Raw genomic sequence first — 21202 nt, forward strand, 5'->3', positions numbered from 1 at the left:
TTTCAAATACAGACAATGTTTTCCTGTGACCATCCAAATGAGAAATAATGGCAGGGTTACACAATTCACAGTACAATACCCGAATCCCCCTACATGCCAACTCACAGAATCCAGTTCTGAACAAGTACAAATCTGAATTAGCCCAACTACAATACAAAGGCCCTGGTTCTGAGTTTTCCCAATAGAACAAGAGCTTTTATATTGCTATATATATAGACAAAGACGCACCTTTCAAAGTGGAGATTCTTTTTATGTTTAGCACAGGGAGAGCAATTGGCCCTATTCATCCCCAGCACAGCATTCCTCAGTGGCTGTTACTGGTGTCTACTTTGAGTTTCTTTTTAGACTACCAATCTTTGTGGGGACAGAGAACCACCGCTTTGAGAACTTCTTGGCCTTATTATAGGCTAAAAAGGTCCCCCTGCTTAACTGGGTAAATTTTAAATCAGCATATCAGAAGCATAATCTTAGAGTAGGCCTTCACTTTTCTTTTTCACGCAGGAGGAAATGTCTCTTCTAAGATGATGCCTGATACAACAGTCATACATAATCTAGAAAACAAAGAAAAATGCTTTTTGCTTCAGAGCTAGTGTTTTTACGCATATGCAATATTGACTAAGATTTATTTAATCGAATAATAGCCTTACTTTTAAATAGTAGGAGAGGAAAATTCCACCAACTTGATGCACTGCCTAATCCTTCTTAGTGCTAGGAAAGCATCCTTTAGTTATTCAGCCTAGGAGTCCACACTGCTGCAGTGTCTTCATTCCACACACTCCTCTGTCCCTACTGGTTTGTCAAGCTCAGTAGCATGATTTGGTTTGTCAAGCTCAGTTGCTCCTTTATTATTCATTATTATTACTATTATTTCATTTATATATCATCCACCCAAAAAATGGTTCAGGGTGATTCACAATCAAACTATTTAAAATATTGCCATAAACATAAAATAAAACCATTCAAAATATTAACATAAAATTCATGTAAAAGCCATTAAAACCACTTAAATATTATTAGAAGCCAAGATGGAGATTGGTTATGGCTCTCTTGAAGGCCTCCAGGGACGATAAACCTCTTATATCCACGAGGAGCGTGTTTCACAATCCAGGGGTGACAGCTGGGAAGGCCCGATCCCAAGTTGCCACCAGATGTACTGATGGCACCTGAGGATGGACCTCTCCTGATTATCTTAATGAGCGGTGGGGATCTTGCAGAGTAAGGCGCTGTCTCAAATAACCCAAGCCTGAAGGTTCAGGGCTTTAAAGGTAATAACCAGCACTTTATATTTTGTGAGGAAACATACCAGCAGCCACTATTTAAGAATAGGCATGATATAGTATGCTTCTCGTAGAAGTACTGACAAGAAGTTACAAATCCTGCAACCATACCACTCTTTATAGTTTAATGTGTGTATGTATATGTATATCTGTGTGTGTGTATATAGAGAGAGAGAGAGAGAGAGAGAGAGAGAGAGAGAGAGAGCAAATAAACCAATCTATATCACATCATCACAGGAGAGTCTTTCTATTGTAGATTTCTAATCAAAATGCTTTAGAACATTTTCCATATATAGCCCTTATACAAAACTGTGGTGCGGCCACACCTGGAGTACTGCATACAATTCTGATCACCACATCTAAAAAAGGACATTGTAGAACTGGAAAAAGTGCAGAAGAGGGCAGCCAAGATAATCAGGGGCCTAGAGCACCTTTCGTATGAGGCAAGGCTACAACGCCTAGGGCTGTTTAGTTTAGAAAAAAGACGACTGCAGGGAGACATGATAGAGGTCTATAAAATCATGCATGGTGTGGAGAAAGTGGATCAAGAGAAATTCTTCTCCTTCTCACATAACACTAGAACCAGGGGTCATCCCATGGAATTGATTGCTGGGAAATCTAGGACCAACAAACAAGAAGTACTTTTTCACACAACGCATAATCAACTTGTGGAATTCTCTGCCACAAGATGTGGTGACAGCCAACAACCTGGATAGCTTTAAGAGGGGTTTGGATAACTTCATGGAGGAGAGGTCAATCAATGGCTACTAGTCGGAGGGTAGAGGGCTATAGGCCACCTCCAGCCTCAAAGGCAGGATGCCTCTGAGTACCAGTTGCAAGGGAGTAACAGCAGGAGAGGGCATGCCCTCAACTCCTGCCTGTAAGCTTCCAGCGGCATCTGGTGGGCCACTGTGCAAAACAGGATGCTGGACTAGATGGGCCATGGGCCTGATCCAGCAGGGCTGTTCTTATGTTCTTAATAGTACAGGGTCAATCAGAAGAGGTTAGAAATACATCTCCCCTTTGTCTTGGCAACAGAACCTGTGGTCAGTGCAGCTTGCAGTAGGAAAGCCGTCTCTTCCAGAGGAAGAGTCAAGCAGCCTCCAGAGCATTCTAAGAATAGCATCTTTACAAAAGTGTTTTTAAAATACTTTCTTTAAAACCTACACATTTTCTCCTGTTAGAGCTTTAAATGGCATTTCCTATGTGCAAATTTTCTCATTCATTCTCACAATCACCCACGGAGGTAGGCTATTTACACTTGGTGACCCCTCTCCTTACAATCCATCTAAGCCAATGAAATACATTCAGAAATACAGGCAAAGTACTCAGTGCCCAGTAGTACAGAAAAGGACCAGCTGCTTCAGAAGTCCCACCTTTAGTCCACACAAGTATTTGCCAAAGAAAGCAGACAAGTCTGTAGATGCTGGAAGGCACTAGGTGAGGCCCATGCAAGCACACCACACGGAGGCGGCAGCAGCAGTAGCAGCGGCTGCTCCCTTTGCTTCCCTCACCAGTCCCTCTCTCGTGGCTCCCGGTAAGGCAGCCCCAGGTGCATGAACACGTCCTTCTCAGTAGGAGTGGCCAGGGCCAGGCCAGGCCCTGTTTTGAGGCCACCGGGGCCACGCACCACGCCACTGCTGAGGGCATGCTCCGACAGGCTCATGCCCTTGGTCTTGGCCAGAGCTCGCATGGAGCGGTTGAAGTGGGCTGAGCCGGTGAAGTAGAGCAGGGCGCAGGCAAACTCACTGTAGGGCACCACAATGATGTCAAGGCGGCGGTGGCGCCGGCCTGGGCCTAGCAGTCGGCAGACCCCCAAGTACTTCTTCTGGTTTCCATTGTCCTCTTGACTCACCAAGTCATCTGTGAGGAAGCCTGTGAGGAGAAGGCAAAAATCAGGAAAGAGGCGAGAAGTTGCCTGGATTACTGAAGAAGACGACAAGCCGCCTTCACCTGGTTGTAAGCTTGTGCTAGAGGGCCCCCTGCTTGTGTGCAAGGCTGCCTGGGTCCTATCTGACCAGTGTCACTGGTGAGGGTGCTCCCTGAAGAGAGCGCATGGAAAAATGGCACCTTGCACTACCCTATCATGCTTTCTAGTCCCTCCAAGAATATTCATCCCAATATAACATCAGGGACCTGGCTAGAATAAAGCTCTCACCAAATGATTGGGTGGAGAGCCAGTGTGGTGTAGTGGCTAGAGTGCTGGACTAGGACCAGGCAGACCCGAGTTCAAATCCCCATTCAGCCATGAAACTAGCTGGGTGACTCTGGGCCAGTCACTTCTCTCTCAGCCTAACCTACTTCACAGGGTTGTTGTGAAAGAGAAAAACAGGTTGCTTACCTGTAACAGGTGATCGGGTAGTGGTCCTGGACAGTCATAATAGTGGATATTGTTTTCAACTTGGTAAACTGTGAAATTAAAAGAAAAGGCTGTTTTCTTTTAATTTCACGGTTTACCAAGTTGAAAACAATATCCACTATTATGAATGTCCAGGACCACTATTCAGATACTCAAGTATGTAGTACACTGCTCTGGGCTCCTTGGAGGAAGAGTGGGATATAAATGTAAGTAAGTAAGTAAGTAAGTAAGTAAATAAAATTAGGAAAATTCAGTTGCCCATGTATTTTGGCACAAAGGGCAAAGAGACTAAAATGAAACTCCATAGCTAATCAAACCACATTCTGCTCACTAGCTTGTGTGCCTTATATTGCACAGGACAGTAAAAGGTGTAGAACAGATAAGATTGAGGAGGGATTTGATATATTTACCAAAAACCCCTCAAGAAATAAAATAACCCACCCTGTTAAATGACAGCAAGCATTACAAGTACAGCAAGCAAGTACATCAGAAGCAGGAAACCTGCCAGGGAGGCAGTTGGACCATTAGACAATGAGGGACTGAAAGGGAATATTAAGGAGGATATGGAGGTTGCAGAGAAGCTGAATGAGTTCTTTGCATCTGTCTTCACAGCAGAGGATACTGAGCATATACCTGTTCCTGAACCAGGCTTTTTAGGGATGGAGGCTAGAGAGCTGAGTCAGATAGAAGTGACAAGGGATGATGTTCTAAACTGTCTGGAAAAACTGAAAGCTAACAAATCACCAGGGCTGGATGGCATCCATCCAAGAGTCCTCAAAGAACTCAAATGTCAAATTGCCGACCTCCTTGCTAAAATATTTAACTTATCCCTGAAATCGGGCTCTGTACCAGAGGAATGGAGAGTAGCAAATGTAACACCAATTTTCAAAAAGGGATCCAGGGGCGATCCGGGAAATTACAGGCCAGTTAGCCTAACGTCCGTTCCAGGCAAATTGATGGAAAGCATCCTCAAGGATAAAGTTGTAAAGCACCTTGAAGAACAGGCCCTGCTGGGACTGAGCCAGCATGGCTTCTACAAAGGTAAATCTTGCCTGACCAACCTTTTGGACTTCTTTGAGAGTGTCAACGAGTGTGTGGATCAGTGTGATCCAGTTGACATAGTCTACCTGGACTTCCAAAAAGCTTTTGACAAAGTTCCTCATCAAAGGCTCCTGAGGAAACGTAGCTGTCATGGGATAAAGGGACAAGTACATGTGTGGATTGCTAACTGGTTGAAAGACAGGAAACAGAGGGTAGGTATAAATGGAGAGTTTTCACAATGGAGGGAAGTAAGAAGTGGGGTCCCCCAGGGATCTGTACTGGGACCGGTGCTTTTTAATTTATTCATAAATGATCTAGAAGGAGGGGTAAACAGCGAGGTGGCCAAATTTGCAGATGATACCAAACTCTTCCGGGTAGTGAAATCCAAAATGGATTGTGAGCAGCTCCAAAAGGATCTCTCCAAACTGGGGGAGTGGGCGACAAAATGGCAAATGCGGTTCAATGTTAGCAAGTGTAAAGTGATGCACATTGGGACGAAAAACCCCAACTTCAAGTATATGCTGATGGGATCCGAGCTGTCAGTGACGGACCAGGAGAGGGATCTTGGGGTTGTGGTGGACAGCTCATTGAAAGTGTCGACTTAAAGTGTGGCAGCTGTGAAAAAGGCCAATTCCATGCTAGGGATCATTAGAAAGGGGATTGAAAATAAAACGGCTAACATTATAATGCCCTTATACAAAACTATGGTGCGACTACACTTGGAGTACTGCGTACAATTCTGGTCACCACATCTTTAAAAGGACATTGTTGAACTGGAGAAGGTACAGAAGAGGGCAACCAAGATGATCAGGGGCCTAGAGCACCTTTCTTATGAGGCAAGACAACAACACCTGGGGCTTTTTAGTTTAGAAAAAATACGACTGCGGGGAGACATGATAGAGGTCTATAAGGTCATGCATGGTGTGGAGAAAGTGGATCAAGAGAGATTTTTTCCCCTCTCACACAACACTAGAACCAGGGGTCACTCCATGAAATTGATTGCCAGGAGGTCTAGGACCAACAAACGGAAGTACTTTTTCACACAGCGCGTGACCCACTTGTGGAACTCTCTGCCACAGGATATGGTGACAGCCAAAAACCTGGATGGCTTTAAGAGGGGTTTGGATGACTTCATGGAGGAGAGGTCTATCAATGGCTACTAGTCGGAGGGCTGTGGGCCACCTTCAGCCTCAAGGGCAGGGTGCCTCTGAGTACCAGTTGCAGGGGAGTAATGGCAGGTGAGAGGGCACACCCTCAACTCCTGTCTGTGGCTTCCAGCGGCATCTGGTGGGCCACTGTGCGAAACAGGATGCTGGACTAGATGGGCCTTGGGCCTGATCCAGCAGGGCTGTTCTTATGTTCTTATTATAAACACTCCTTGCTTCTGGACTTAAAAGTCCTTTGATCCCGGCCGCTAGATCAGCCTAGCTTATCTATTACCAGCTGCCTCCAGGAAGAGAGAAGTTAGTTCCCTTCCGTACACTGCTACATACTGATGCTTTTTGCACCAGGGAGGACTGTCAAGGCCAAGTCAACATGACAGCACCAGTGCCCATTGTGGATTCCCATACTCCCTGTTTCAAAGAGTTGCCAAGATATAAATGGTTACAGACATGCCCCCCCGCCGCCATTTTGTAGCCCAGTTGATACCCCCATACCGCTTTGCCGGAGGCTGTCAAGCAGCTTGCTGAATACGCCTTGGTGAGAGTGGCCATTGGGATGAGTCACCAATATATCCACATCCCCACAGGTGGACTTTCCCCGCCGGAATGAGCCACAAGCCACACATACCAGTCCAGGTCTGATAGACTGAGCTGCTTCTCTGACCTCCAAGAAAAGACAGATTAGAGGAATTCAGCAATTATTTTTCTGCTCATTTGAGTCTTTTGCAAACATAACCCATGGTGTGGCAATTCCCAGCACTGTATGCAAGCAAGCAAGCAAATAAATAAATAAATTCTGTTGCAGGCATACATTGTACACATCAAGCAAAACTGTATTCAATTGGCCCTGTTTGTGCTAGACATGAGGAGAAGCAAGAAGCTAAGACCAGTGGAAACCCACTTATGGACTACAAGAAATTCTCCTGAGCCCCACTCTGGTTTGGGCAAGTTCACCATAAATTGCCAATATATATGTCTGTCTTTCAACCTATAAGGGTAATCAATGAAAGGAATGTTTCTCAGGATAATGAATCAGGGATAATGAAACAGGGATATGCACAGCAGCACTAGCTCTAGCTCTCTCAGGGACCCATCTGGACAGGTGACTGGCAGCCTGATGGCAACAGCCTTCTAAGCCATGGGATGCTTCTGGATAAATGGCAGCCACACAGAGTGCTCCTCCAAAGTCACAGCAGGGAGTCTGTAAAAAAGCCAAAGGCAAACGGGAGCAGACAGTGAAACAAGGTACAGATATCATTGCTGGGCCTAGTTTTCAACTGCATTTTATTAATTTTGTATTGTTTTATCTAGTCTGTTGAACCATTCTGAGCAGTATTGTATTGGAAGAACAAGACCTAAATGAAGAAACATTTGTTTTCTCTTCCTTTAGGCAGGAAGGGAAATCAAGAGCAATAGTGCGATATCTGACGCAACCACAAGGATGCCCAAGCTGGCAGGAATCACTGTTTTGGATAAGACTGGTTGGCTGTGACACGATCCTTCTGCAAGGCTGGGCTTTTCAGAAAGCCATTTCTGGAAGGAAGCTCCAACTCCAGTAGTGGGGAGCTCAACGTCTGCTCACAGCTGCAGTCAAGCCTGAGAGCTGGAGCCCCCAACCCAACAGTTTCCCTTCACTGGCACAGCTCTGATGGCTCCATTAAAGCAGCATTTGAAGATGACTTCAGTATACAGGATTATGGGTCTTAGGGTGCCAATCACCCATTTTATTCAACAAAGACATGACTGCTGCTTCAGAGTATAGAGGGTGGTGTGAGAGGAGCCACTTTGAAAGGCGAGTGCCCCTTGTCATTCTCCAGGATCATCCTTCATTAGTGAGGAATAAACCCATTAACCTTTGCCCCGCAACATTCAGAAGAGCCTCATGGCTTTTCTAATGCAGATCTGCCTCCATCGGATCCTCAATGAAGTTTTCTTGAAAGCAACAAGCCCCACATTGGTGTAGCCCAGCACCTTGGGTCTCAGACAGACAGTAGCTAATCCCCTCATTCTCTTGTCTCTTCCCTGAGGTGGGTGAGAGATGGGTAATCCCATCAAACCCACAATAGGTCCGTTCCCAAGGGCCAAGGCTCCCAAAAGAGCTCTAATCCCTTGCAGGGGGCAATGCCCTACCTGGCAACTATGTATTCTTCAGGGGCAGGCACTATGACTGAGTGACAGCGTCATGCTGCCCAATGCTACCATGGCAATCTCAGCATGCCGGGAGAGCAGCGGAAAAAGGTCCATGAGTCTGCAACTCAAACTCAAAAATTTGTTTTGAGTTGCCCATTGGCCTGTACAAGCCCAGGGCACAATCCTGGCCAAAACCACGAACAGGAGAAATAAGTACTTGCTTGGAAGACTAGCAAAGCCTCTTTTTCCTATTATGAAGTACACCACAGAGACTCACGAGGCTTTCCAACACCACTGCCTAGCCATGAGGCAGTCTTTAGAATCCTTTATGGAAGTACCAGCGTAACAGGTGCTTGTAAGCCTCCAAACCAGGATGTACAGCAGAGGCTTGGGAAAGGACAATACTGGTAAGGTAGACTGAATTCTAGATAAACTAGAGAGAGAGTTAGCATTGTTCATCAACATGGAGGGAGGGTAAATAGGGCAATAGCTGTGCTGCTTCCCCTTTCACTTACCAAGAATCCCAGCCAGATCATTTGGGAACACAAAGCCCCAGGGCACAAACATGCCCCAACAGCTGCTTACCCCAGATACGTTCTGCAATTTATTTAGCACATTTTTATACTGCCCCATATGTAAGTCTCTGGGTGGTTCAAAGTCTAAAGCTAATGACTACTCCTATAGGGGACTAATCTCTGGTAGAGAGAAAGCTGGGATTGGATTCTTATGGCAGTGTTAGCCCTCTGGTCCTTTTTTGTCTCTCAGCAAATGAGGAGAGACGGCCCTGCCTTAGGTAAGGTTTAGTGGTTTCAGGCCTGTTGATGGAGCACTCTCCGCAGAATTGATGGAGCAGTTAGTGCACTGTGGGAGTTGGATGAAGCCCTTTGTCAGCTAGTCAGGCAACCATTTTGGGAGGCTGAAGGTCAGCCTAAGCCAGCCTTCTCATTGACTGTAGCATCTGTGCCTCCTCTAGTAGAACAGGGCAGACCCCAGCTCAGAACCAAGCAGGAAACTGATGGGGAACTAAAATATAAACACGGCAAAAGATTCTATGTGAACCACCGAGAACCAACTGAGTTAGATGACATGAAAAATTGAATAAATAAATAATAAAATGCAATCTCCGTCTTCCATGGCCACTCAAAACAGGAACATGATAAGTTGTGGAAGTTTGCCAAATGAATAAAGAGAAAAGAAAGCCATGTAGAAAACTAAGAAATCATTAAGAGAAAGAGTTTAAGCAGGTTTGGCATGTCAATCAAACTCCATTTAGATCTGATGAGGTCTATCATGGGACCTTATAGGCCTTGCTCAGAGTCCTCACCCAGAACTGCGCTACTCACCATCTGTTCAATTTCTGCAGCTTCTTCCCGTGGCATGCGCTCCAAAAAGTCCTCGTAGTGCTTCAAGCCAATGGCTTGCTGGCTAGTGAGAGAAGCCTTTGTGCGGATATCATCCAGCATGCGGAAACCCTAGCCAGAATATACAGGAAAGTCAAAGGAACTTTGCTTCCAGTTTGCTCTGTCAAGAGATACCATTTACCGCTACATGAAACCCAACTCTGTTCTTGATCATGTAGGACTGGGGTGAGAAATTGCAACGTTTCCTTATCTGACTGCCATATCTTCAGCCTAGCATTTGCAGGCCACTTATAATGGTGATAGGATGCCATATCCATCTTCAAATCATTCCTGGGCCCAATCAGGACAGCACCAAAAATCCCACAAATATAGGTGGTGATGGGGTTGTTAACGGGAAAAGGCACAAGGTGAACTAAAATGGTGATACCCCTCTGCAATAAAACTGAAGGGCTAACAACGGGCTACAACACAATCATTGCTATTGGTTCTGAAGAAGAGAGGCTGATGCAAATAGTGATGACACAGAATGTTATCATGCACAGTGTGCAGCAAAGGGGAGAATCTCCATTATTTGCTCACCACAGATTCTGCAATACCCCAAGCACCCTTGCAAACAAATCACACAACAGTTGTCTTACAACTATTTATTTATCAGATTACTTCCGTCTCTGCGTGGTTAACAATAACATAAAAACAAGTTAAAAGCATACACAAAAACTTAGAACAATTTAAATAATTTAGAATCAAACGCAGATTAAAACCTAAAAAATTTAGAGCTGAAAAAGCTTGGGTGGAGAGGTGGGTTTTCAAATGCTTTTTAAAAATTGTCAAGAGATGCGGAGGATCATATTTCAGTAGGGAGCACATTCCACAATCTCTGGGCAGCAACTGAGAAGGCCCACCCCCATGTGACCACCAACCAAGCTGGCAGCAACTGGAGATGGACCTCTCCAGTCAACCTCAATGGGCGGTGGGGCTCATCATGAGGAAGACGTTCTCTTAAATACTCAGGGGGCAAGCTTTATAGGTTATAACCAGCACCTTGTATTTTGCCTGGAAACCTATTGGCAGCCAGTGTATCTCAATCAGCAAAGGACTAATGTGGTCTCCGAGATGACCCAGAGACCAACCTGACCACCGCATTCTGTACCAACTGGACTTTCCAGACTATGTACAAAGGCAGTCCCGCACAGAGCGCATTGCAGAAGTCAAGTCTGGAGGTTACCAGCATATGTACCACTGTTTTCAGGTTGTTCATCTCAAGAAACAGATGCAGCTAGCATATCAGCTGAAGCTGACAGAAAGCCCCTCTCGCCACCGCCTCAACCTGAGATACCAGGGAGAGGTGTGGATCCAGAAGTACTCCCAGACTGCGAACCTGTTCCTTTTGGGGAAGTGTGACCCTATCTAGAACAGGTAGATCAAAATTGTCTCTAGAATTCTGACCATGCACAATAAGTACCTCTGTCTTATCTGGATTCAGTCTGTTTGTTATCCCTCATCTAGCCCATCCAGTCCTTCCAGGCAGGCATTTATGGAGGTTATGCCATCTCCTGATGATGTTGACATGGAGAAGTAGATCTGGGTGTCATCAGCATACTGATAACATCCCCCACCAAATCCCATGATGATCTCTCCCAGGGGTTTCATGTAGATGTTAAAAAGCATTGGAGACAGTATGGAGCCCTGAGGGACACCATACATAAGTTCAGATTTAGAAGAGCAACAGTCTCCAATCAACACCATCTGGAATCTGTCTGAGAGGTAGGAGCGGAACCACTGTAAGACAGTGCCTCCCATCCCAACACTCTCAGACGTTCCAGAAGGATACTATGATCAGTAGTATCAAAAGCCTCCAAGAGATCCAAAAGGACCAACAGAGTCACACTTCCTCTGTCAATTCCGAACTGGAGATCATCCAACCAAGGCAGTCTCCACCCCATAGCCTGCCCAAAAGCCAGTTTGAAATGGGTCTAGATCAGGGATTCTCAGTGTTGGGTTCCCAGATGTTATTGGACTTCAACTCCCATAATTCCCAACCAAAGACCACTGTGGCTGGGTATTATGGGAGTTGAAGTCCAGTAACATCTGGGGACCCACACATTGAGAAACCCTGATCTAGATAATCAGTTTCCTCCAAGAGGAGCTGAGAGGCCATCACCTTCTCAATTACCTTGCCCAACCATGGGAGTTTGGAGACAGGCCTATAGTTGCTCAATTCTGAGTGATCTAATGCAGGCTTCTTTAAAATAGGTCTAATAATTGCCTCCTTAAGACAAGGAGACATCCTGCCCTCCCTCAGAAAATCACAAACTAAAACCGATCCAGTTGAACCACATAAGAGGAGTTGCTGGTCACCTCCAATTCAGACATCGCAGTAATTGTGGAGTCTCCATCTAAGTTGGCCCGAATACGAGAGATTTTATCTGCAAAAAACTCATTAAACACATCACAGCAGATAATAAATGGCTCCAAATTCTGATTCAAGGAAGCGGGGGGCGGACATACTAGTCCCTTCACAACCCCAGACAACTCTGCTGGACGTGAATTCGCAGATGCAATACAGGCAGAAAAGAACCGCTTCTTTGCCGCACAAATTGCCTGAGCATAGATCTTTAGAAGTGCTCCATGTTCGGTCATATTCGAGTCAAGTCTTTCTCCAATTGCGCTCCAGTCGCCTAACTTGCTGCTTCTGCCCCACAGATCTTCCGTATACCAAGAGACCAATTTCAAAATGGGTCAGAGGGGACGCTTGGGAGCAGTCGTGTCTACTGCCCTGGTGAACTAGCTCATGAATTCATAACTGAGATAGATTGTTTAAGTTGAATAAAAGAAGTCACACTGTCTACTGTCTCTTTTCACTATAACATTTACTATAACAGAGTATATATAACATAAAATAGTATAAATACTATTATATAATAATATAATAGTACAATATAATATATTATATTATATATTATATAATAATATAGAGACAGAAGTATAATAATATAGAGACAGAAGCTCTACAAATCTGAAAAACAAATACATGAGCTATGGCCAAGATGGCTACAGAAGAGTCCTGCTGCATAATCCATTCAGTTTCATATATCCAACCTCTCTGGCAAGACACCTGCCATAGGTAACCAAGCAGGGATGAAGAAGGCAGCTACCAGGTTCCCTCCCCTAGCACATTCAGAATTATTCTCCATACCAGATTTGGTTACCAGGATAAAAATCCTAAGCATTCTTTCCGTGGAATAAGTGCTGCTGAACATCTTGGAACCTACTTCTGAGCAAACATGCATAGGGGTGCACTGCATAGCGCCTTGGAGAGGCCAAACTTGTGTGCCAGAGGACAAGGAAACGATCAGCAAATATGGCAACAGCTATCACAGTGCTTGTTGTTGTACAGAGCAGAAAAATTTACCTGCTGGTACCACATCTGAGCTGTCTTCACTCCTGCTCCCCAGATATTGGAAAATGCTTCCAGTACTGGCACACTCTCACTGATGTGATCCAGCTTTCGAAGATGCCCGCTCTCCAGGATCTCCAAAATCTTTTCTGCCATCTGCTTCCCAATTCCAGGGATCTTACAGGCTTCCTGAAAGAAAGCCGCAAAGGAACAGTTGGCCAGAGGAAAGGCTGAAAAACTGATCCACTATATAAACATTCTCTGTTTCTAGCTTGGACATGTATAGTTCAATGAACATCTTTAGGCTCAAGATGCTGCCCTTCAGATGCCTCAGACGCTCTCTTCCTCAACAGAACGTTGGTGGACCATGAAATCTATGCAAATAAATTCTTGTGCCCTTTACTTTCTGGCTACCAGTTACAATCTTCTCTTCACTCTTCCATAATTTACAACCTGCCTCCCACCCCGCTACCCCACTCCTTTTTTTTTTTTTTTTTAATGAAGCCCCAGAATTGAGGTAGCCCAAGGCTCTTGCTAAGTCAACACTCAGAAATGGCCACTGAACAGCAGCCCAAGTAGGAAGAATAGAATGGTATCAAGCAAGCAAAGTACAGGCCACGAGCTCCTTTCATCTCACAGCCTGCTGCTGGCTCAGCAAAGCTTGTAGCTATCCCCACACCGTGCAATGCAACCTGAAGTGACTAGTCTGAGCAGGGCAGCTGCTTGATAGACCCAGTAGCTGCCCCAGACAATGGCAAGCTGCAGAGGCTTTAGAGAAAAGTGGAAATGCGGCATGAAAAGGATGTACAGCCTTTGCTTAGGTAGAGGTCTATCCCATTACCTGATAGGAGGTGACAGGCTTGTGGTAGCTCTTCAGTGCATTAATGGCTTTGGAGTACCCTAGCGCTCGCCACTTGTCCCCCTGGACAGAGTAAGCTTTTGCCAGCAGCTCCAGCTTCTCCGTAATGCAGTGGTTATGATTAATTTTCTTGCTTTCAGAGGACTGAGCACAAACCCATTTGCCAGTGGGAAGAACCGCTGAAGAGTTTCCTGACAGAGTATTCGGGCTTTGGCCTGACATCAGCGCCTCCAATTCTTCTGGGGTGACCACAAGTTCTTCCCCGTCACTTCCTTCATCATCAGAGACCCTCTTTGGAGAGAGGTAGAACAGGAAGCAATGAAACACACACATCAATTGCAGAGCACAGGTTCATGATGCTCCAAGGCAGGACCATCACTAAAGGACACTGACATCCTCAGCAAAATAGCAATACTGTAGCTAAATGGGCTCAGAGTCAAATACAACAAACATCAGCTGTAGTAAACATTGTATATTCACATCTTCCTCTCTTTCCTAGGAACATAGGAAGCTGCCTTATACTGAGGAGCAGAAGGTTCCAAGTTCCCTCCCTGCATCTCCCAGATAGGGATGAGAGAGTTTCCTGCCTGCAACCTTAGAGAAGCCGCTGCCAGTCTGTACAGACAATATTGAGCTAGTTGGACCTATAGTCTGACTCAGTATGTGGCAGCTTCCTATGTTCCTATGAGTCAGGCCATTGGTCCATCTAGCTCAGTACTGTCTATCTTGGGAGGGAACTTGGAATCTTCTACATGTAAGCATGCCAATGCTCTTCCCAGAGTGGCCCCGTCCTCTAAGGGGACTGTCTTACAGTGCTCACACATGTAGTTTCCCATTCAAATGCAAACTGGGGTGGACCCTGCTTAGCAAAGGGGGCAATCCATGCTTGCTACCACAAGACCAGCTCTCCTCACAGTTACAGTGAACATCTACAAGAAGAATGAGGAAATGCGGCTTGTTGGGCCCCCAGAGTGACCCAAATGCTAAGGACAAGGACACGAAGTTTTGTGGGGTAAAGAAGTATTATAAACAAGTCATCTCAGCCAACAGTAATAGCATAGTTTTCTTCTATATTCTGCAGCCACTAGAGGGCAACATCATTCCACAATGAACGCTGGGTATTCTGCTGGCCAGTGAACGTAATGTAGTACTTTAAAAAGTTGAAAAATAGCTCATATTAAGTTGAACAATCGCTCATAACCGTAACAAGCTGCTCAAAAGCAGAAGCCTACTGACCAGGCCTGCCCCTTTGGTCCGTTGCTGTCCTGAGGAGTGTGTGGCACAGCAAGGAGAGCTGGCTCCTGCCTGCGATTTGGCCTTCAGCTCCATGACTGCACTCTCCATTGGAGATGGGATCTTCTCATCCAGAGCTTCCGGTTGTCTCTTTGAAAAGCTGGCCACATCCAGATATCTGCCAAGAAGCAATATACAACAAAGCAGAATCAGAAGATCTGAAGTCATCCAAGCCCTAACAAGAAAAAGCAGCAAAAGGGGGACCGGAGTCAACTCTGTGACTGGATGTAAGTCCCCTGGTCCCTTATATGCTACGCTAACCTAATCAGCAGTGCCATTCCACTCTGGCGTACTGTATATAGAGAGCCCTGTTAGTTCTTCTATCCATTATTACATGTCTGTGGACCCTGTGGGCACAAGCTCTTTTTTAATAAAAACTTTCCCCAATAATTTTGGTTTCTGACAGAGTAACCAGTGTGTCTACTTATGCATCAGACACACTGTTTCCTGACAGCCAAAATTCACAACCAGAAAAGCCAAGCTCTGCAAGCTCACCAGTTAGAGTTTTCAGAGCCACTGAAAATTTCCTGGACGGTGTGTAATAGACTTTAGCAAGCACTGCCTTCATATCTTCAAGCTCCATACCATAAGCTACCTGACTTGTTTTCATCTCCACTGAAGATGCAACACTATTCAGTTATTCATCATGCAACATATCTCTAGTCAGTCCAGCTCACCTCCCCACGTTTCTTCCCCACTTTAAAAGTATTTCTTTTTACCACTATTTGGCCCCCTGCCACAGCAGCCCTAGAAAGAGGTCATGGCAGGGACTGCAGAGAACTTCATTTCTCTTAATGGGGAAAATCAACCAAATAGTTCCAGTTTCATCTTGCACAGACAAGACAATAACAAGCACTTTTAATTCTACCTATAATTACCCTGGACCCTTCACCAGCAAAACAAGAATGTGGACATGAATCTCTATTGTCCTGTAGTCACAAAAGATTGACAAAAAATATATAATTCAGTTGCAAAAAAAGCGGAGAGGTAATCAGGGTTTTTTGGTCTCACACTAAAGATCTTGAGTAAAGCTCCTTCCTCTCTGTGCATTCCCAAGAATGTATATCTACATATACAGTACTATGGCATCTCCAACTGAAAACCATGTATATAGGAGAATCCCCTACTTTTCTGGGATGAAGAGACTGTAACCGGTAGTGCTCAAAATCTGCTGTGCTGCAATACACGAACTCAGCCAGGAAGCCTTCACCAGTTGCAATCCCGATGGTAATTTGGCTAATCTGAGGAGCCGGAAGGCCCGGTCACACTCCATGCCTTCATCCACTATAACATGAGTCACGTCTGGGGAAAGCTGGCTGCAAATGCTCCCCCCATTCTGGATAATGTGCTTGCGGAAGATCTCAGCTCTGGCCTGACCCATTCCAGCTTGCAGCACATAGGCCACGATTGGCTCTAACCAACCTGCTAAAAAAAAGTCACATGGAAAAGAGACAGAAAGTTGGGATTATTTATTTATTACACTTATAGCCTGCTTTTCCTCCAAGGGGCTCAGTACATGGTTATTTTTATCCTCACAACAACCCTGGGAGGTAGGTTAAGCTGAGAGATACATGACTGACCCAGAGTCACCCAGTGAGTTCCATGTCTGAATGGGGATTCGAACTCAGGTCTTCCCGGTTCTAGTACAACACTCTAACCACTACACTATGCTGGCTCTAACCACTCCACTGAATTTTATACCTTGAGCACATGATGGGAATCTGATAGTCTGAAGCCCAGACTAGTATAGAGGAGTCTAGCTCTCTTATAGCATGTAGCCAGAACGTGAAAGCACAATGCCTCCACTCAAGCAGACTCTCCTGGGGTAACCAACTACCCCCGAGCATACCTTTTATACAAAAAGGTAGCCTCTAGTAATCCACAAGTATGGAGCCACAACATGATGTTGCAATATATCCCTGATGTGCATGTGTACCCAAGTCTGTGCCTGAGCATGGGGAATGTTTCAGGCACCTGTATCCTCAGAACCAGAACGGATTGCAGCTGTCTGGAGGGAGTTGGCTTCCTTTGTTTGTTGTTCGCTCTTCAGATTTTTGTGAAACTGAGGTATCTGTGAGTTACCCCCGAGTCTGCCAGAACCCTCCTCTTGCCTGCAGGTGTACCAGTTAGGCATCCATAGGGATCATAGCATTTCCAGCTCTTTTGGAAACAGATACTAGATAACAGAGTAGGGATAGGAGAGCTGGTCTTGTGGTAGCAAGCATGACTTTTCCCCATAGATAAGCAGGGTCCGCCCTGGTTGCATCTGAATGGGAGACTTGATGTGTGAGCACTGCAAGATATTCCCCTCAGGGGATGAAGCCGCTCTGGGAAGAGCAGAAGGTTTCAAGTTCCCTCCCTGGCTTCTCCAAGATAGGACAAGATTTTTTTATTTTTTTTTAATAGGACAAGATTTTTTTATTGAACCAACAAACTACTAAAGCATACAGTACATCTCCAAGATAGGGCTGAGAGAGATTCTTGCCTGCAACCTTGGAGAAGCTGCTGCCAGTCTGTGAAGACAATACTGAGCTAGATAGACCAATGGTCTGACTCAGTATATGGCAGTTTCCTATGTTCCTATGTAAAGGCTTTCTTGTAACTTCACCTGGCTAAGTCCAAAAAAGATAGACTTAGACCAAAAGCCCCCCAGATCAAAGGAAGGAAGCAGAAAACCTACCCTGCACATTGATGGTTTCTTCTTTCATTACCTTTGGAGGGACCACTTTCTGTGAATCATCTCTCACTTTCTTCCGTTTGGGGAAAGCTTTGACTATTCCTTGGGGCTCCATGGAACATGGATGCCTCTTTCGCGGGCAGGAGTAAGCTGTCTTGCTGAAGAAGACTGCAAGTGTAACAAGGGTTTAAACGTGACTTTAAGATTTTGTGTGCATCCAAAGAGACTTCTAGACCAAAATGATGTTCTCATATCTGAAAATAAGGCCATGGCAACAAGTGTTTTAACCTAAATGGACTAAATGCAACTTTAGCCACTCCCCCACACTGGCTCTCCATTGTAATGCATAGGAACCCCTATAGTAATGTTGTACCTCCAACTGGGTGTTTGGAGAGTGCCATTTATTTTCCACAAGATGATACACCTTGGGAAATCTCCCACCCTATTACTGAGAAGACTCTACTGCGATCAGCTTGCAAAATCGGGTATATCCCAAAAGGTCAGACGGCTTGGGTGCTTCACAATTCCACCTTAGAAAGACGGATGTTTTGATGCTGGGTTTCTGGTAGTGGGGATGAATAGAAGATTGTTATAGAACTCAGTCTCATGAGTTTACATAGGGGGTATACTCATGCCCAGAAATGTGGGTAGGGTGGCCTCCCCATTTACTAACAATGCAAAGAAAGCTTCCTAAAATGCAGAAGCTGGAGTGCTAGATTTTGAACTGGAGGAGGTAGGCTGCAATCCATTGTACACTGATTTGAAAATAAATTCAACTGAAAATAATTCTCCTTACTTCCAAGAAAATACACTGAGGATAGGCATACTGGGTTTTTAAAAGGTTTTAAGCAGGTACTCACTGGGTGGCATTGGACACATCACTACCCTTCAGCTCTGACTTCCTGTATTTCAATTTTTTAAGATTTTGTACACTGTCAACAGTCTTAAATTTTGTGGTACCACACTTTATATCTATTTATCATATTTTTATACCACCTGATATGTATATCTCTAGGCGGTGTACAAAATTTAAAATATTTAAAAGTCACAAATTAAAATACATGACAATAAAACAATAGAATAAAATTATTAAAACAAATTTTTAGATTTACTAAAATTAATTCTAATTAAAAGCCTGAGAGAACAGGAGGGGCTCGAGGTTCTTCCTGAAAACAAACAGAGAAGGAGATGGAGTGGAACCACAGTAAGACAGTGCCACCCAATCCCACCTCCCCCAGACAGTCCAGAAGGATACCATGGTCGATGGTATAAAAAGCTGCAGAGAGCTCCAGAAGGACCAGCAGAGTCACACTCCCTCAGTCTATAGCCAGTTGGAGATCATCCATCAGTCCGACCAAGGCAGTCTTGACCCCATACCCCAGACGAAAACCAGTTTGAAATGGGTCTAGAAGATAATCTGCATCATCCAAAACTGCCTAAAAAACCCTTATAGAAAAGAATTGAGACCTTTCTTATAGTAATAGCAGCCGCTAGTACAAACTAAGTTTGGAGTGGAGCCTACTTGAACTGAACTTCTTAATACCTCAAAAAACTGACAATGCCCCCTCTGCTTGCATTTACAGTTCACTATCTTAATTTGTTGGTCAGAACTATAAATTCTCATTCTGAACCTTCCTTGTGCCACTGTGTTGCGTGCCCTGAAATTCTTTTCTAAACCAACTTTGTATTCTATCCTTTTATAGAAGACTTGAGACAATTAGAAATACATCACAGGAACTGGACACATTATACACTTAAATTAATACATATATTTGGACTGAGGTTGGCATAACGTGAGAGAGGGAAGACAATATACCCACTGGATAAAGATTGCCCAGCGTTTCTTTAAAGAATTCCAGAACACACACCACCTCTCAGAAGTTACCATGTCACTTTTAAGGCTTCCCTTCCCAGTCAGAGTACTTCCAAAAAAATAAACATATTCATAACACTTTGGAAATGACAATGTACACTGCTTTTCTGTGCAGGAAAGAAGTCACATATGAAGTAACCCTTCCTAAAATTTTAACAGCTGGCTATCTCACCCAATAACTCCGTGCTAAGCCCCATAAAAACCAAGGAAGCAAGTGTGATGCTTACTTTTTAAGTGATGTGAGCTAGGGCTTCTGAATGCCACAGCCTCTGGCCTGCCCCCTCCCACATCCCAGGCTATTGCTACTCAGTAATGAGAGAATGCACATGATCAGAAAAACCCTATTTTTTACTCTATATTTCAGAGCTGACTCCTCAGGTGAACCTTGAATTAAATGCAGTGCCAACTACAAGGAAAGAGTCCCACAGGATTGGACCAAAGGTCTGTCTAGTCCACCATCCTGTTTCCAACAGTGGCCAGACAGGTACTGCCAGTAAGCCCATAAGAAGGGCAGGAATGCAGCAGCTTCCCACATCCTGCCTGCAACTGATGTTTAGTGGTATACTGCCTCTGAACATGGAGGTTCCATTTAGCTACTGCTGCCGCCAGCCATTCTCCTCCATAAATCTGTCTAATCCCCCTTTTCAAGCCAGTATGGCCATCATCGCATCATATAGCAGTGGATTCTATACAGCAACCGTGCGCTGTATGTATTGGAAGGCTCATCCCGAGAATAAAGCGCGGGGGCGAGTGAAGGCAATTGAATTTCCTCGGGAAATGTCCCTGAAGCCGTCACAGGAAGGAGAGCCCGGCGAGGTAGGCCAGCCAGTGCAGACTATAAGAAAGGAAATCTGGGTGGGAAAAGAAAATACCCAGAGGCATCTAGCAGAGACTCTGCGACGGCTGTGCACGACCCGGAGGGGGGCGGGGGGAGGTACAGCTACAGCCGCGTGTGTTTCTTTCACTTACCGGGGGGGCGGGGTGCAAGAAGAGGCACATTCGCGCGGTGTTTCCTTCCGGGTCGGGCCGGGCGAAGCGGAAGTGTGGGGTAGTCTCGTCACCTTGGAGATGTGCTTAGGGGTGTCATGGCAGCGCCGAACTGGCTGGAGCAGTTGCGGGCGGCACGCAAGACTGCCTTGCTCGGGGACGGTAATGGTGGATCCGGGTGGACGGGGCGGGCACCGGGACCCCCAGGGAAATGGGGAGGCCGCCACGCCCGCGGGGGAAAGAGAGGAGTTGGGTCATGACGAGACCGATTGGGAGCAGGCAAGGAAGAGGGTCGGGCCGGCGGAGTGCCTGCCTGGTCCTTCGGGACAGTAGCCTAGATGGGCTTAAAACTGCGCGGGCGACGGCACAGCCACCTCGCGCGTCTGAGGCTGCTGCCTTCCTAAAATGAACTCAGCAGCGGGATGCTTTCCCGAGTAAGGTGTGTAGGGCTGGGCTGTCCGGCTCCCGCGGAAGTCGATCGAACTTTTTTCTGAATGAAGCCCAGCAGAGGAGTGGGCTGCATTGGGATGGTGGGGGCTGGGAGTGGGTGGCCCGCAGAAAGCCCTCAGACGGATGTCTTGGCCCAGACTCTCTTGGTGGCTAGCCAACCTTGGAATGAGTGAAAATGTGGGCAGCGAGAGTGGGCTGGGATTTTCCTCCTATTTATTTCAGGTACTTTAGGCCACCTTTCAGGCCAGGCTTCCAAGCCAGGGAGCAAAAGAATGACACACGCCAGAAAAAATAAAAAAATTACCGGTTATCTTGCATTTTTTAATGTGAACCCC

General features: G+C 45.5%; 2 protein-coding genes across 13 annotated transcripts in view; one reads left to right on the forward strand and one right to left on the reverse strand.

Moving 5' to 3' along the window:
* Positions 1-20519, reverse strand: POLL (DNA polymerase lambda). 11 transcript variants are annotated; one of them, XM_053311198.1, is made up of 9 exons: positions 20400-20519; positions 17561-17725; positions 16008-16305; positions 14824-14998; positions 13570-13878; positions 12744-12917; positions 9314-9442; positions 6336-6504; positions 1-3152 (listed from the first exon to the last, which is right to left on the reverse strand). In XM_053311198.1, the coding sequence occupies exons 2-9, from the start codon at positions 17670-17672 to the stop codon at positions 2788-2790; spliced, it is 1731 nt and encodes a 576-aa protein (XP_053167173.1). In that variant the 5' UTR covers positions 17673-17725; positions 20400-20519; the 3' UTR covers positions 1-2787. The 11 variants fall into 11 exon arrangements, with proteins under 11 accessions (XP_053167173.1, XP_053167172.1, XP_053167174.1 ...); XM_053311197.1 differs by lacking the exon at positions 20400-20519 and adding an exon at positions 20303-20381; XM_053311199.1 differs by lacking the exon at positions 20400-20519 and adding an exon at positions 19658-20079.
* The window catches only part of DPCD (deleted in primary ciliary dyskinesia homolog (mouse)), a 15871-nt gene continuing 15101 nt past the window's right edge, over positions 20433-21202 (forward strand). Inside the window, exon 1 of one of the 2 annotated variants that reach the window (XM_053311209.1) lies at positions 20433-20579. In XM_053311209.1, the coding sequence (XP_053167184.1) occupies positions 20516-20579 (64 nt within the window). In that variant the 5' untranslated portion in view covers positions 20433-20515. The remainder of the gene's footprint in view (positions 20580-21202) is intronic. The other variant, XM_053311210.1, reaches the window with a different exon arrangement.

The sequence above is a fragment of the Hemicordylus capensis genome, chromosome 3 (assembly GCF_027244095.1).
Source record: "Hemicordylus capensis ecotype Gifberg chromosome 3, rHemCap1.1.pri, whole genome shotgun sequence".
NCBI classification, from domain to species: Eukaryota; Metazoa; Chordata; class Lepidosauria; order Squamata; family Cordylidae; genus Hemicordylus; species Hemicordylus capensis.